Here is a 15,403-nt window from a genome sequence, read left to right on the forward strand (position 1 = left end):
TACATAAATTAAGCTGTCTTTTACTATGCCAACAGAAGACTCTACCAGGTTATTCCACTGTTTCCATTCACTTGACTTTGATGCTTCTGCTGGTGAGGTTTTACTCCTCTGATTCAATGCAGAAGTGAGATCATCTCTGTGTCTTCTCTTGGTGTGTTGGTTTTGTTTTTTGTTCTTTACTTGTAGGTAGGTGCCTATGATAGTGAGGGAAAAGAGCAAGTATCCTAGAAGAGCCTGATAAGACAAAGTTTACTAATGGTGGGATTTCAGAGGCAATGTTTATCTTTCTCTGCTTTACTGCCGTTTAAAGTGGCAAGTTACTGTATTGTCTCCACCTAACAAATACTTGGATGATCTGAACAACTTTGAAGTGAAAATCTTTGGGGTTTTTTAATGATTAAAAAGTGTGATTTCGTTGTTACAGTGATAGTCTGATACTCCTTATATTCCAAGTCACTTTTAAAAAGATTTTTACCAAAGCTTGGTTTTGGCGTTGTAAATTGCAGCATGCTACATTGTATACTTGTTGTTAAACATAATAATATTAATAGGAAATAAAGTTACTTGATATTATCATTATAGTTTATGGTGAGGATATTTCTGGTAACATAATGTGGTCTTCTGTCCTGTTCCAGCTTCCATTAACTTTTTTTTCACTTTCATTCAAAATCCATTTTGCCATCTATGCTTCTTTAACAACATGTCTCAGTACTAACAACATTGATGCCAATCATTTATTTACTCTTTTTTTTGTTCCCCTGAATCTTAAGGATACCAGTTTTTGACCTACCCTGTAAAGATCTGACCATTTTTAAAAATGACCAGGAAATAATGAATTTATTTTTTTGCTCCCACGTGTTACATCTCTTAATGCAATTTCTTTGTACAGAGTTGTCATGGATTGACACTGGCACAGTGCCAGTACTTCCGGGTCAAACCATGACAAGAGTTTAAGGAAACAGCTTCTGAAAGCAAATGCTGATTTGATCAACAGTCATCTTTTGGGTTAAGCAAGATCTGGAGTATGAGAGCTAATTTTGAAAACACAGAATTAGGAGAACTATGTTTTTGGTGCATTACAAACATTTCTTCCTTAGCTCAGACAGCTAACTGGGTAATACTGAGGTGTTACTCAGCCCATATATTGCTGACTTACTTGTAGTATATGAAACAATTCTTCACTTGTTTGTTGACCTTTAGATAATATTTTTATATATATTTAAATAATAATAATTTAAAAATCATATTTCTTGAGTTGTAGAGTGGTTTTGGTTGGAGGAGACCTTTGAAATTGACTCATCCAACTGCCCTGTAATGAGCAGAGACATCTTCAAAGATTGACCCAGAGTCCCATCCAATCCAGCCTTGAATGTTCCCAGAGATGGGGTGTCCATGACCACTGTGGGCACCTTGGATTTATTGCCTCCCTCATATTAAAAGTTGTCTTTATATCTAGTCTGAATCTATCCTCTTTTAGTTTAAAACCATTACCTCTTGTTTTAGCACAAGAGGTCCAGCTAAAAGCCTGTCCCCATATTTGTTGCAAGGTCCCTTTCTGTACTGAAAGACTGAAGGCTCCCCAGAGACTTCTCCTCTCCAGGCTGAACAACCACATCTCTCTCAGCCTTTTCTCATAGGGAAAGTGTTTCTCTGAACTGCTTTTGTGACTCTTCTCTGGACATGCTCCAACAGATCCATCTCTTTCTTGTATTGAATTGATGTGCCTTTTTTGAAAATACGTCTTGTATTGAGTTTTGAAATGCTATCCAGCTTGTCTGAAAAGTGTGCATGGGAACTTTAAAAATTTTTAGGAGAGGTTTTCTGCTATAAATCTGCCAGAAGAGTTGTGTATTTCTGCAATGCATATGGAACCAAGCATATTCATTGTTTTTGTATTTTCTGCGTAATGAAAATGGAACTTTCTTACAGTAATTTTAATTTTCATCCAGGCCCAGTTTGGAACTTTATCTGATTACTTTGAAGCTCTGCTCAAAGAAAGCAATTTGGGTGAAAAGAGCAGCAATTCACTTTTTCCTGTTTTAAGTGGAGACTTCTTCACCTATGCAGACAGAGATCATCATTACTGGAGTGGGTACTTTACATCACGACCCTTTTATAAGCGCCTGGACAGAGTCTTGGAATCCTACATAAGGTAAATCCTGCCGTCCAGGGCATTCATAATGTGTTTCTTGGAACACAGGAGAGATTAATGTGTAAGTATTTGTCACGATTTAACTTCAGAAAGCCCCTTGCTCACTCCCCACCAGCAGGATCTTGAGGAGAATTGGAAGGGTCAAGGCTACAAAACTCATGAATTGAGATAAAGGCAGTTTAAAAGGGAAAGCAAAAGCCACACCCACAAAAAAACAAAGTAAGGAATTATGGCGGCTATGGTGTGAACTTTTTTAGAGAAAAGTAAAAACGTTCTCAGAGGAAGCTGAGAAATAACCAGGAACCAAGTGATCTAAGACTACTATTCTTCTGAAAACTGTCTGCATCTTCTTTAAAGAAGAAATTGTTGCTGAATTTTGGTAATGGAGTATTTAAGTGGTTCTCCCTTGTAGCAGACATAAGATGATTTACCTGTGTTATAGAGCTCCAGAAGGAAATCTAGGGCAGATGGATATGAGGTAAATCCTGAACATTTTACATATAGCCTTCCTGAAGGATTGCAATTTTTTTGCTGTAATGGATGCTGCAGTAGTGGAACGACCAAGAGAGGTGTGGAAAGTGGCATTTCAAAGCAAGCTTGGAAACTGGTGGTTTGGAGGCAGATACAAGTACCTTTCAGAAGAGAAACTGTATCTAGCAGAAATTGTTTTATTTCTTCCAAGGAATCCAGTTTTTACTGTGGTAAGGTGGATGATTCATAGCAAGAATCTTTAATTTTCAGTGAAAATAACGTTGTTTATTACTGCTGTTGGAGAAGAAAAGATGCACAAGAGAACAGGAAAAAAAGGACAGATAATATTCTTATAAATTGAATTATCTAGTTAATTGTTTTTTCAGTTTTGATTAATTTCCTTTCTGTTTCTTAAAGTACATGAAGGGTGTAATTTCCTTCATCTTCATCATAGTCTTATTTTTTCAAGATTTTTAGGCGTCATTACTTAATTGTCATTTTTCTGTTTTTTATTACATAGATTACAGAAAATTTCATATGAATTTGTGTGTAGTATTTAAAATTTTACATTATTAGAGAGATTCCTTAATTTAAATGCTTCAGTTGCCTTCAGCTTCTGAAAAAGGTATACTCAAAAATCTCTGGAGACACACTAATCTGTCAATGTTCTTACGTATTAAAGTATAGTTTAAAAAAGTACCTGGGAAGTTTTTAGTTTTTCACTATCCTTTGAAAATAACATGTAATAAAAAAATGTATAGATGTGTTCTCATAATTTTAATATCACATTTTTTGTCAGTTTTGTTTTCAGAAACCATGAGAATCTTCATGAAGGTCACATTAGCTATGAGAACAGTAGGAGTAGGGTTTTTATCTTTTATTTTTTATTTCTTTAAAGTCAAAGGAAATACAGTAGGATCATATTTAATCCTCAAACTCATGATAATTATTTCCATAGTATGTTTGAGCTAATATCCATCTATCTGTCTGTCTGGTGTATGTCCATATTTGTGAGAGAAGGAGCCATGAACAGAAGGTAAATATGTGTGTGAGTGTGCTCTTTACCAAGGATTAAGGCTTGTGACTTCCAGGAGTATGAGAATTAAGCAGCATTTCACTGTTACGTGATAGCCAGAAGATAGTGTTCAGCCCCAGGACCCAATATGAAAACTAACCATTTAAGCAAGACAAGAGTTGGTTAAGGTTTTTCCTGTTTGAAAAGAGGTTTTTTTTTTTTTTTGTGGGGATGTGTAGTAAAGAAGTGTGAGAAGCTTAAGGACTTTATAATGGAGATTGACAATGATATGAGTCATTATTGACTTTTTAATCTTAAGTGAGAGATGGATGGATTGAAGTAGTTTAAAGGGTGATAAAATATGTGAACAGAAGTTTATTTAATGTAATGAAAAGATACAAAGAACAGCAGCATAGTTTGAGACAAGTTAGGGACACAGTTTTTGGTTTTATTAGTTACTGATGTAAACAGGGAAAAATCGCAGTAAATCTGCAAAAAGAAAATTGAAGTGATTTAGAAGGTGAATGCTACAGTGATACTTCTAACTATACAGATGGATAGAAAGTACTACATCTTGAAAGTTCAAAATCTCTTGGAAATATTATTTATTTAAGTTAAATATAAACTGGACCTAGGTAAGGTAAGCTTGTGTAGGCCTCGACAAATAAGTGAAGCAAATTTTGGTGGGACAGATACTGCAAATTACAATGAAGTAGAAAATTTCTGAAAGCTGTATTAGGTCATCTGCAGTAGTTTGAAACAGATGTGAGAAAACCAAGGCTTTATGCAGCTTTTATGGAAAGGTATTAGGTGCTTACCTATAAGCTAAAGTGTTCTCTAATACAGTGTTGTATTTCTGAGTGTCTTTCATCATTGACCATTGAACCTTTTTAGTGTTTAGAAAAATACTGAGTTATGAAAGGAAAATTCTGCATCTGAGAGATGACCCTATTAATTAAAAAGAAAAGTAAGTTAAAATTAATTGTGGGGAAGAAAATCTCACCTTATTTTGAGGACTAAAATTTGTTGCATTCTCTTCTTTATAGATAAGTTAGGTCAGTGTTTAGTGGCTAACTTGTTTTTTTTGAAAAAAGGTAAAATGATTTTGGACAGGGTTTATTCACTAGATGAATGAGCATCTGATTACTTTTTTTCGACTAAAATATTTTCATTTTTCTTTCAAATTAAGCTGCAATAGGACAAAGTAGGAGGGATTGACAGAAGTAGGAATTTGCATTAAGCAACATTTAAATTACAGTGATTAAGGTTAATCTAGCACTGATAATTAAATATAGGACTTACAACTTTTTAACACCTTGATTTTGTATGTATCTTCTGAGCAATTACCTAACCGGTAAGAGCAAAATCTCCACCTGTTCATGAAATATTGACAGTATTAGAATAGTTTAGGCTGTTATAGGTATAGTGCACCTTTCAGTTTACTTGGGTATGTCGTCGTTGCAGTTTTTATATAACTGTTACCTATGTGTTGGATAGAGATGAAGAGAAAATTGAGTCTAAAGGAGTTTTTCATGTTAACAATTAATATAATGCCTAGTCTGAAAACAAAAGAGTTTTTGTTAATTTTTTGTTTTATATAGTTTAAAATTGAACGCATGCCCTCACTGCCAACTTGGGTAAATAAAAGAGTTAACTTATTTTCCTTTTCTCTTTAGTTTATTACTTGCAGGCCTAGAAGTTAACATTACAAGAAAATATGTTGTTGTGATTTCTTTGCTATTTGTGTCATTAACCTGTATCATCTTCGTTGCTTCAAGTACTTGAAAAATGTTCATTAACCTCTAATAAATTTTGAAAAATAATCTGATGCTTTTCAGACTTACAAAAAGAGAACTACAACATTTTAGGAGAAGATAGGAAAAAAAGTTAACCAATGTTTTCCCAGAATTAATGCAGGCATTTTAGTCGGTTAAATATCCACAATAACTGGCAATTATGGGGATATTTTTTGTAAAATACACTTAGATTCTCATAAAGTAAGTGAGAATCTAGTGGTAATATTTTAGTGCTAGGCTTTTGCAACAGATGTAGAAGAGAAGGGCTCTGCATTCTGTTCTGTGTAAGGGTTTTGGAATCCAGTGTTCTCTCCATTCAGGTGAGTGTAGTGAGCAGGTGCATGAGATGGTTAAGCCTTTAGAAAAAATTGGTTTGCTTTAAGTGCAAATGTCAGAATAGATATTTAACAATATACAGATTGGTATATTTATTTAAAACAAATTTATTTGATTAATAAGTTGTTTTTTGAAATGGGAATTATATGCTTCTTTTAAGGCACTCTATCCATGCTGTGAGGTTTAAGACCAATTCCATATACCACTCACACATTTATAACTGTGTATTTTAGTTTATGCTGTCATATTTTTATTTTAAATGTCCATTTTCCCAGGACCCAGGAGTCTTGCAGGAAGTAACGGTATGAAGATAGGCTAAAATGTGCAAGAACAAGGTTTATAGAGCTTATGGAACTATTTACCATTTATTCTTTAGCTCAAGTGTGTATTGCTTTTTACATTTTAACCCTGTATAAATACTTGATTAATCTCTGCAATTCCAGGGCAGCTGAAATTCTCTACTCCTTGGCTTTAGTACAGTCCAGTAAATCTGAGAAGATGAGTGTATTTCCTTCTGTGGATAACTATAAATTGCTGACAGAAGCTAGGAGGAACCTTGGACTCTTCCAGCATCATGATGCTATTACAGGAACAGCCAAAGATTGGGTAGTTGTGGATTATGGCACCAGGTAATTTATTATAAATACATAAACTTAAATCTTGATCTCCTTTTCAGTTTTTAAAACTGAAGTGTTTATTTCAGACATACAGATTTGATACAGCAACATACTTCACTGAAAGTGTAGAGGTGCTCTACATGAGAAGTAGATTTGATTACCCATGCTCTTCATTTACACAATATTTTTGAACCCTCTGAGCAAGAATTTGGTGTCCAAACAAAATTTTGGTATTTCAAAAGGTAGACACATTACTGAGATTTCCTTAATAACAGAATTTTTCTGCAGTAAGTCGGAGAACTTTTTGTATTTGTCTGTCCTAAGCAATAATCAAAGATGCGCTAATTTAAGCATATATTCCTTGGAAAATCCCACCTTATCCACACCCTCTGTGGTCTACCTATCTTAAAAGTGGAAAATCTTTTTGTGTTGAAAATCTTCTACTTAACTTGTCCGTCATTGTTTATTGTTTCATTTGGGGGATATTTCTCAGTATTGATAAATTATTCTGCTAGCGTCTTCATAGATTTTTTGAAGAACATTGCATAATATATGCATGTCTCTGTATACATATGATTTAATTATGAGTTTATTCAGAAAATTGCTTCATATTGGAGTGTTAAGAACTAGTACATTTGATTAATCGAGGTGATGATGGTAGACTGATGATATAGCATGTTCATTAAATAAGTAATTGTTTTAAATGCATCTAAAATACTCTTTCTTGTTTAAAACCATTTCATGACAAGTATTTTTAAATTCCATATTTTTAATCTAATAAATAATAAGTATTCACAATGCACTTAGTTATGAGAGAGTGAAATAAAGGCTTTTTTCACTTTACAAATAAAATTATCCAGCTCTCTTTCTTTAGAAATCTGTGGACATTCTGGTAGTTTATATAGTTTATAGTTTATATTTTTTCTTTCTGATTGTTCCCTTAATCCTGTGCAAATACGGTCTTGACTTCCTGACCAGTGTTTCAGGTTTGTTTCCACTATAGAAACTGAAAATTAAATATACAAATTGCAAACTTTCCTAAGATTAGCATTTTGAAAAAGTACTTGGTGTTCTGAGGATACACCTTTGGTAGCACAGCATACAGGAGGAGATGTACCTCACTTTCAGTATGCAAGACAAGAATATAATTCAGAATATTTCTACATTTTTCAGGCTGGTCACCCGTTGCAACTAACTGTTCTCAATTTCATGCTATATTGATGCTAAAATATTTATTTTTCTGCAACTCATATTTTTGAGTTCCTTAATGTTTTTAAATTTTGATGTTATAATACTGAATAAAGCCAATTGAAAAATAACTAAGATTTTAAATGTTTTAACAGGCTTTTCCATTCAATAATGAATTTGAAGAAAGTAATAATTGACTCTGTTCATATTCTTATCCTAAAAGACAAAAGTGCTTATAGCTATGACACAGCAACTCCACTCCTGAAGATGGTGAGCTCTCTTCCTTCATTTTTTCAAAAAATGAAATGTGAACTATGTCTTTTTTTGAAATGTGTTTGAAATGAAATGTGAACTATGAGTAGCCCTGGGAAACATCAGAACTAAATTTGCAGCTAATGCCTTCTCAGAAATGTGCTACTTATCACTCTTCACATTAACTGAAGATACTAGAAATTAAAAAGTGAACATGTCAGCAGTTGATGCTGAAAAGAAGCATCAACACATGGCCAAAGGAAAGGGACTTATTTTGTTCCCCTTTGGGAGTTAGATAGTAAAAGCAGGTGTTCTAATTTTCTTGTGGACATAAATGTGTTGGTGACTTCAGTGATATACATAAGTGAATATATAACAGTATGCAGTCCTGAAATTTTACTTCGCTTCACAGAGGAACTTAAGAAATGTGGGAAGAAGAAAATTCCCTTCCCTAACTGAAGTCTAACCTTAGTTTGCAAGATTAGGTCAAGACAATACCTTGTGTTCTTTTTACTTTGCTGAAATTATTTGAAAGAGGAATGTTCAATGAAATGGACAATAAAGTCAGCAGTGGATCCTCAGGTATCATTTTGAGACCTATTTAACAGTGAAGAACACCTTGAAGAAACACACTTGCTAGTATTGCTTCCTTTCAGAATTCTTTGTTTCTTCACTTTCTGAACAAAAGTGCTCTTCTGTGACAGCTATGAATTTTTAGAAAGTCTGTTTAGTGCATTTACCCTGAAGACAAAATGAGATGCTTTAAGTTCTTTGTGCATAAACACAGTAGGGTTAAAACAGTCTTTATGATATGATTATCTCACATTTCTGACATAATAAACACGACATACCTTCTACTGGTTTAGTTGTGCCAGATGTGCCATATCTTGAACTATTTTTCCAGTCACATGTATACATAAAATTTTTTTGTTAAAATAGCTCTTTATACTTTTTATTACTTTTATACAAATATATATGTATAAATATGTGCTGCATGTGTATGCTACATGTTTGTGTGTCACAAATATGTAATTTTTCTCCTCTTTGGAAAGTGAATGTGCACTTTCGTAAAGTAGGAATATTTTGAAGGCATTCACGGGATGAAGATTTTACTCCTGCTCTGAATTATATTGGAAGATGTTGCAATGTTACATTTTACTAAACTTTTGCTGTTCCTGTTCTTCATCAGTCTGGATTAATACCTCTGCATTGTAGAAGTACTAATTGCTGTTTAAACTGTATATTGCCAAGGAGCATACTAATTCAAAGCTATTATTTCCACTGTGAAAGCAGAAATTAAAAAGGAAGTTGTTACTGCAATGAATTTATTGTGTCTATATAAAACAAAAAAATAAGGTGATTACAAAAACAGATTAAGATTTATCTGTTTGCCATACAATATCTGCAGCATATCATTAATCTAGTGTCTCTGCTATGCATTGGATATAGCAACAAAAGCTTTTTAATGTGGGATTTGTAGACTGCTAACAGGAGAACTTCAGGATACCTACAGAACACCTCTGCACACCTTGAGTAAGTTGGAAGTTCAAAGGCATTCATTTTGGAGTGGTATTTTGGTGGCTGATGGAAGCTGACATCAGAAATTGCTCAGCAATAGGCATTCAGAATGAATGTCAAGAGAGTTGAGAAAGACAAATAATGGAGACTCTAAGACTGAAAGTGGCTGTTGTTTTTGAGGGGTGAAGAAGTCAAAAGCACGTAGAGGAACAGAGCACAAGACCATAGCAGCAGCATTCCAGTAGGTAGCAGGGGCAACCAGGGAAAAGTTCCTTTTCTTGGAGGCAGAAAAAAGGAAGTTGGGAATAAGACACTATTGAAGAGCTCTGGAATGACACCACTTGCACTTTTCCACTCTTCCTAATTATTAGTTGCACACAAAAGCATCATGGTTTTCTCATGAATACTTTGTACTTCTTGTGTTAAGTTTTACAAACTCTACGCTAGTAAACAAACATGAAGTCACTTGGAAGGCAATACACTGATAAAGAGAAGACCCTTAAAGATCCCAGAATGACCCAGCTTTGGTTGGATCATGAATGAGATTCAAAATGTAAAAATAAAATTTCAACCATTACACAATTCCTGTACATTAATCTTAGTTCTTTCAGTGCAGAAGGAAAATTTAAATGTAAGTGACAGTTGCTGGATTTGAGAAACATTATTTTAAGGATGTTTTGAGGAACTGAGAACTCTGCACTTCAATTTCAAAGTCTGTAGTGGTCACCATTTTAAGGACTGACTGGAATGCACTGTGAATCAGCAGATTGGCTGTTCTCTTAGGCTATGCAACAGTGACAGCAATGTCTTGTCTCTATCTTTCCTCAGTGGAAGTGAACGCTGTACCACACCACACCCCAAATTATGTTTTTTGAAACTTTTCTTTTTGTACAATATAAGGTAACAATGACAGCTCACAGGAGACTATACAATGAGTGCTTCTGATAAGTGCACAGGAGCATATTGTTTCAGAGTAAATTTATAGTAGGAGAAATTGAATAAAAATATGTGATAAGTATTTGCAAAATTTGAAGAAGTTGGTGATTATGAAGGCTTGTATGCAAAAACGAAAACACGGGTGTAATAATTTGATAATGGAATCTAATAAGATCTTTAATCAAAACAAATATTTCCCAGTGAATTGGTCAAAGTAAGCATCTTTCTGTTGTCATGTAGTTAGTTTATTAAATTTTGTGGTTTGTCACCCTCAGTAACGGGCTCAAATAAGATTTGTTTTCTGGTGTTGTTAACGTGGTTTTGCACTCCACAAAATGCATATAATCGACAGAGCTCATATATTACTCATTGAAGTGTATTCAAAAGCAAATTCAAAGATGTTCTCTTGTAGGATGATGTTCAGGCTTCTCAAGATTCTTTGCCACGCAAGACAGTTATAAAGCTGACATTGCAACCCAGGTAAATAATTTATATATTACTCAGTGTCTGAGAGTCTTTTAATAATATATGTGTTTTCACTACCTAATAAATAGTTTTTTAATGTAATTTCCTTTATTTTCTTTTTTTTTTTTTTCAATTTTTTGCTCAAAATAGAGCTAAAAGTTTTTAAAAAATAAAGAAAATGTTAAGTTATTTTGGGAGATTATGTTAATATTATTATGTCTAATTGAAAGAGGACACAGCATGCTAAAACTATAGGCATTTCTAACATACCACAGCTGAAGTAAGTGTTCTGTTTCTGTGTGCTTTTACAGCATTGTAATACTAAATAGATTGTGCTTGAGAGAAGCAATAGAAGATTCTAATTAGGCAGAATTACAGGTGCCTCAATTAACTCTGTGAGCAAAATGTTAACTTTTTATAAAGCCTAAAAATCACAGTTTATAAATAGTGAATTGTCTTTAAAAATCAAGTAGAAGATAAACTAGGATACTGTACTCTCTTAACTCCAACTTTCCATTCTATTAAGAGGAGTTAATTTTATTTATATGCAGTTGTAGGGTATTTCAGCTGTAGAGTATTCCTGCTATGTCCATGAACACTCAGTATCCCATCTGAAATAATGTACACATGCATTTAAAGTGGCTAATCCAAATAAAGTGAATAAGGTGTTTGGGTATGGGAACTACTGTCTGTGTAAATCAAATAGTGCAAGGTTTTTGCTTACAGAACAGAAGATTTAAGATTAAATTAAAAAGCAGTGAATGTTATTTTTGCTGATGTTAGTATCTGATTTCTCTAGTTCTAGTGGCAAGCTAATAAGACTTACTTGCCTAATTGGTGCAGATGTCCAACTATTCAGCTGACTAACAGCTACTGTTAAAAAATATAGTTCAAGTATTTGAAAAAGTGAGTAAAGTTTAGTTCTTGTGACCTTTTTAGGGGAAGCTGTCTTCAGTCTTCCAGTATTAATATACATAATTTGTCTAGTGTATGCTTTTCTCTAGAGAACGCTTTTTTAAAATAGGACGTCTCTTACTGGAGTGCTGTATAGATGCTAATAGATTATCTTAAACTAGTCCAAAATGACCAAGAACTCAGGTGCCTATTTCTTTAACTAAAATGCTTTAGCTTTTCAAAATTATCTCCTCAGTTTTCTTCACTGGAAGACGATTGTATATGTAGTATATTAGCACTTGGTTGGAGGCAAGTTATAATGTAGATTTTCTTTGCCATTTGAGGATAGCTTTATTGCCTTTGCTTTCCTTATCTAGGTTAGCTGTTGAAATTTTCCCTATGCCCTTTTCATCCCCTAATACACCTTTTGCAAACAGTGTTCCACTTTTGTCTCTGCATAATATGCTAAGTTTTTCCCTTCTTGATCTTAATTCATTTCAGACATTTGCCTTTTTTTTCCCCCCTCTGACTTGTAAATTAAATAAATATATGTGACATTACCAATAATATTATTCTGGCAGACTACTGCTGCTATTCTCTAAACTGATCTTAACTTACCTAGAAAATAATACTAGTAGAAAATTGCTAACTTTATGTTGTCTGGTACTGTGACGATACCCTACAGTCATATAAGATATGATATATGTTCCAAAGACTGCAGTCAGAAATATGGGATAAAGAATGAAGAGGGGAAAAATGAGACAGAAAGGGCAAAGAAAGATTATAAGAGAATATTGATATTACTGACTAAATCTTGGGTTTTTTTACATCCTTTCTTGAAAACACTTTGAAAGTAATGCATAAGTGTATAGTACTTCATGTTTTATTTGTTGTTAAAATTTTCATTTGAATATCTCTTTGTTAAATTGTTTTTGCTTATAAAAATTAGCTTAGTCTCTTTAGGCTTCTAACTTTATCTCTGGTTGTAGTCTGAATCTCCACTAACTTTATTACCTTTGGGAAAAGTGGTATGTAAGCTGACACTGTAATTACTGGTTAAATCTAATATGTGATTATTATAATTGCATCTGAATTTTCTTGTAGCATTTCATGAGAAATGTTATTTTCAGTAGAAGCTTAAACTCGACTAAATAAATCTATTATTAAGAATTACTATGCTTAAACTTCAGACTTTAAAGCTTATAAGAAGGAAACTGGTTTTTTTTTCATTTAAAATTTTGCAGCATCTGCAGATTTTAAAAATTGATTTTCACCAAAACTTTGTTATTTGCTTATCTTCTGTTCTTAATATTCTTTATTATTCATCTGTGTGTAATTGAATCTCTAGATTTCTTTCTGCTAGTGTATTCTAATATGTCATTATATGACATAGAAATGAAATCAGTGTAACTGGCAAGGTGTTTGATTTTGACTGGCTATTTAGCTTTTCTTTGATTGGCTATTTAGCTTTTCATATTTTTGCATTTCTGTGTCAGAATTTAATGTGTGCATTCTATTGTGGTTATTCTTACATAAGTGTGGTTCATATCACCTGTGTTTTTAGAGGGACACTGCTGCTGGGTAACTCATAATGGCTTTTTAAATTTCAATTTTTTTTTCCCCTTATTTTAGTGATTGCAAATATAATCAGCTTTCTACAGGATCATAGTTGGTAGTGTGCTTTTTGCCTGTTTCATCCATCCTTTCGTTTGGGTATTTTTTAGTTAAGTGTTCTCTTCATTGCTCATGAAAGTTGTAGTTGATAGTGAAAACTGATCCGACAAACTGTACAGGAGAGCTAGGGCAACTTGATTACATGCAAGAAAAGGAAAACAGGAAGAGATCTATCTTTCATTTGTTAATGTTCTAGTGTGAAGTATCTCCATATTGTTGTGTAGTTGAGCATTATATTTCAAACTTCTTCTAAGCAGGTGCCACCTGTAATCTATTTGGTATTGTTTCTGCCCCCACCTGAGCATCTCTTCTGTTTAGTGCTGTTGTGATATCTTTATGAATCCATAAATGTATTTTTAAAGTAATATGTTAATTTTGATGAAATAGGTGTAACAGGGTATTTTAGGTGTTTGATTCCATGACCTCAGGATGACTAAGTGGTCTTATGATCTGGCTTTTGAATACTGAAATTATAGAGTCTTTAGTTACACTAAATCCTTTTAACTGATAATTGAAGTTGCATACTTTTAAAAAATATATTTCTTTTAGCTGAAAAATGGAGCTTTCACAAGATAATATCCAACTAGAGATGGAACTACTTCAGTCTTGTTCTGAAGTTTAAAATTACTGCGTGTCTTGGAGACAAAGCCCATTGAGTGTGCTGATAAATTGGATGCTGGCTCATCTCTTATCTCTTATCTCTTACTGCCCAGCAGTTTAGTATAATAATAGGTTTTCAGGAGCAGTCTACCAGAGGTCATACATTTATGAATGGTAAAAGACTTACCCTCACTGGACTTGGTGGTTGGGGGGTGTGTTTGAACCTCCTGTTGTCCAGTTTAGGCTGTCAGCAGCAGATGAAGGGCACGCTGAAGGGTTTTCCAGCTATTTCTATCTGTGCTGTTTTCTAAAAGCAGCATTGCAGGGGAACATGCTACACAACCAAATGACTGGATTGACTGTCTGCACCAGGTTGGATCTTGTCATGGTCTTGTTTGGCACAATATGGTAAATCTTAGTGAAAAGGCTTAATAATGGCAGTTAGGTTTTATCTCTTCTTCCCCCCTTTTTGTTTTAACTCCTGAACCTTCACATACCTAGCTGGGCAGTTTCAATACTGAGTTCCACTGCACTCTATCCTATCTGAACGGAAGATACTATGGTACTGAAAAAAATTTTTAAACCATCAATTTAGGAATTTTTTTTTTGTGCTAAATCAGCTATTATAATTTTACCACAAATAACTTTTGTCAACTAATCTTAGAGGATATTATATGATAACCTTCTTATCAGGCCAGTTTTATACCTTAGCAGACACTATTTCCACTAGATGAAATATTTAGCTTGCCTAGGGGGTTAATTATAGGAGGATATCAATTATTTCTTCAAAGATTTGTCAAAGCAGTTTAGTGATACCCACCTTATAAAAGAATGTTTCCTTTTTTCAAATAAAATAATCTTGGCTATTATCCTTAATTTGTTATCCATGAGTAGGTTTTGGAATAAAGTTGTGTTTAATAAAGTTTTGGCATAAGTTGTGTTTATACCATTAGGTTCAAAATGTGTAGTATTTTTTGAGAAAGAAAATCCCAATTTACCTGTATAATTTTTCATCTTGATAATCTTTTCAAAAATTCACTTGGCAGGTTAGTCACTACTTTCTCAACACAGCACTTTAATGAAGAAATTAAAGCTATATTGCTAACTTTAATGTGTGATAGAGAATAATGTACCAAAGTCAAAAATTCTTGACAGAGCAGTGTGTATGGTATTGTATTTGATTGGATGACTACAGCAAGAATAATTTGAGAAAGAAACTTTGTTAGTCATATGCCATAACTGTGTCTTTGTGAGCTTAGAATATGACTGGATCAGGGTAATACTTTTTATTTGGCAACTTTTGCTTTGGTGGTGATTTTTTTGTTTCCTTTTTCCCCCCCCCTTTAGACATATGTTGCCGATATTGTACAATCTATCTAAACTTTAGTCCAATGTAGTTACACGGAGAGGACCCTCCAACAGCATTTGACATTTTAATAATAAACATCTTAAATGTCTTTTATGCTTGCATGATTTCAGAGGCATATGT

At 33.6% G+C, this 15,403-nt stretch overlaps 1 protein-coding gene across 3 annotated transcripts in view; it reads left to right on the top strand.

Annotated features, from left to right (window-relative positions):
• Positions 1 to 15,403, top strand: part of MAN2A1 (mannosidase alpha class 2A member 1) — a 104,802-nt gene that overhangs the window by 41,351 nt on the left and 48,048 nt on the right. For all 3 annotated transcript variants that reach the window (XM_041468341.1, XM_041468342.1, XM_041468343.1), the window contains 4 exons: positions 1,950 to 2,152; positions 6,214 to 6,399; positions 7,731 to 7,845; positions 10,694 to 10,761. In XM_041468341.1, the coding sequence (XP_041324275.1) occupies positions 1,950 to 2,152; positions 6,214 to 6,399; positions 7,731 to 7,845; positions 10,694 to 10,761 (572 nt within the window). The remainder of the gene's footprint in view (positions 1 to 1,949; positions 2,153 to 6,213; positions 6,400 to 7,730; positions 7,846 to 10,693; positions 10,762 to 15,403) is intronic.

This window comes from Pyrgilauda ruficollis, unplaced genomic scaffold (assembly GCF_017590135.1).
Source record: "Pyrgilauda ruficollis isolate IOZ18807 unplaced genomic scaffold, ASM1759013v1 scaffold218, whole genome shotgun sequence".
Taxonomy (NCBI): Eukaryota; Metazoa; Chordata; class Aves; order Passeriformes; family Passeridae; genus Pyrgilauda; species Pyrgilauda ruficollis.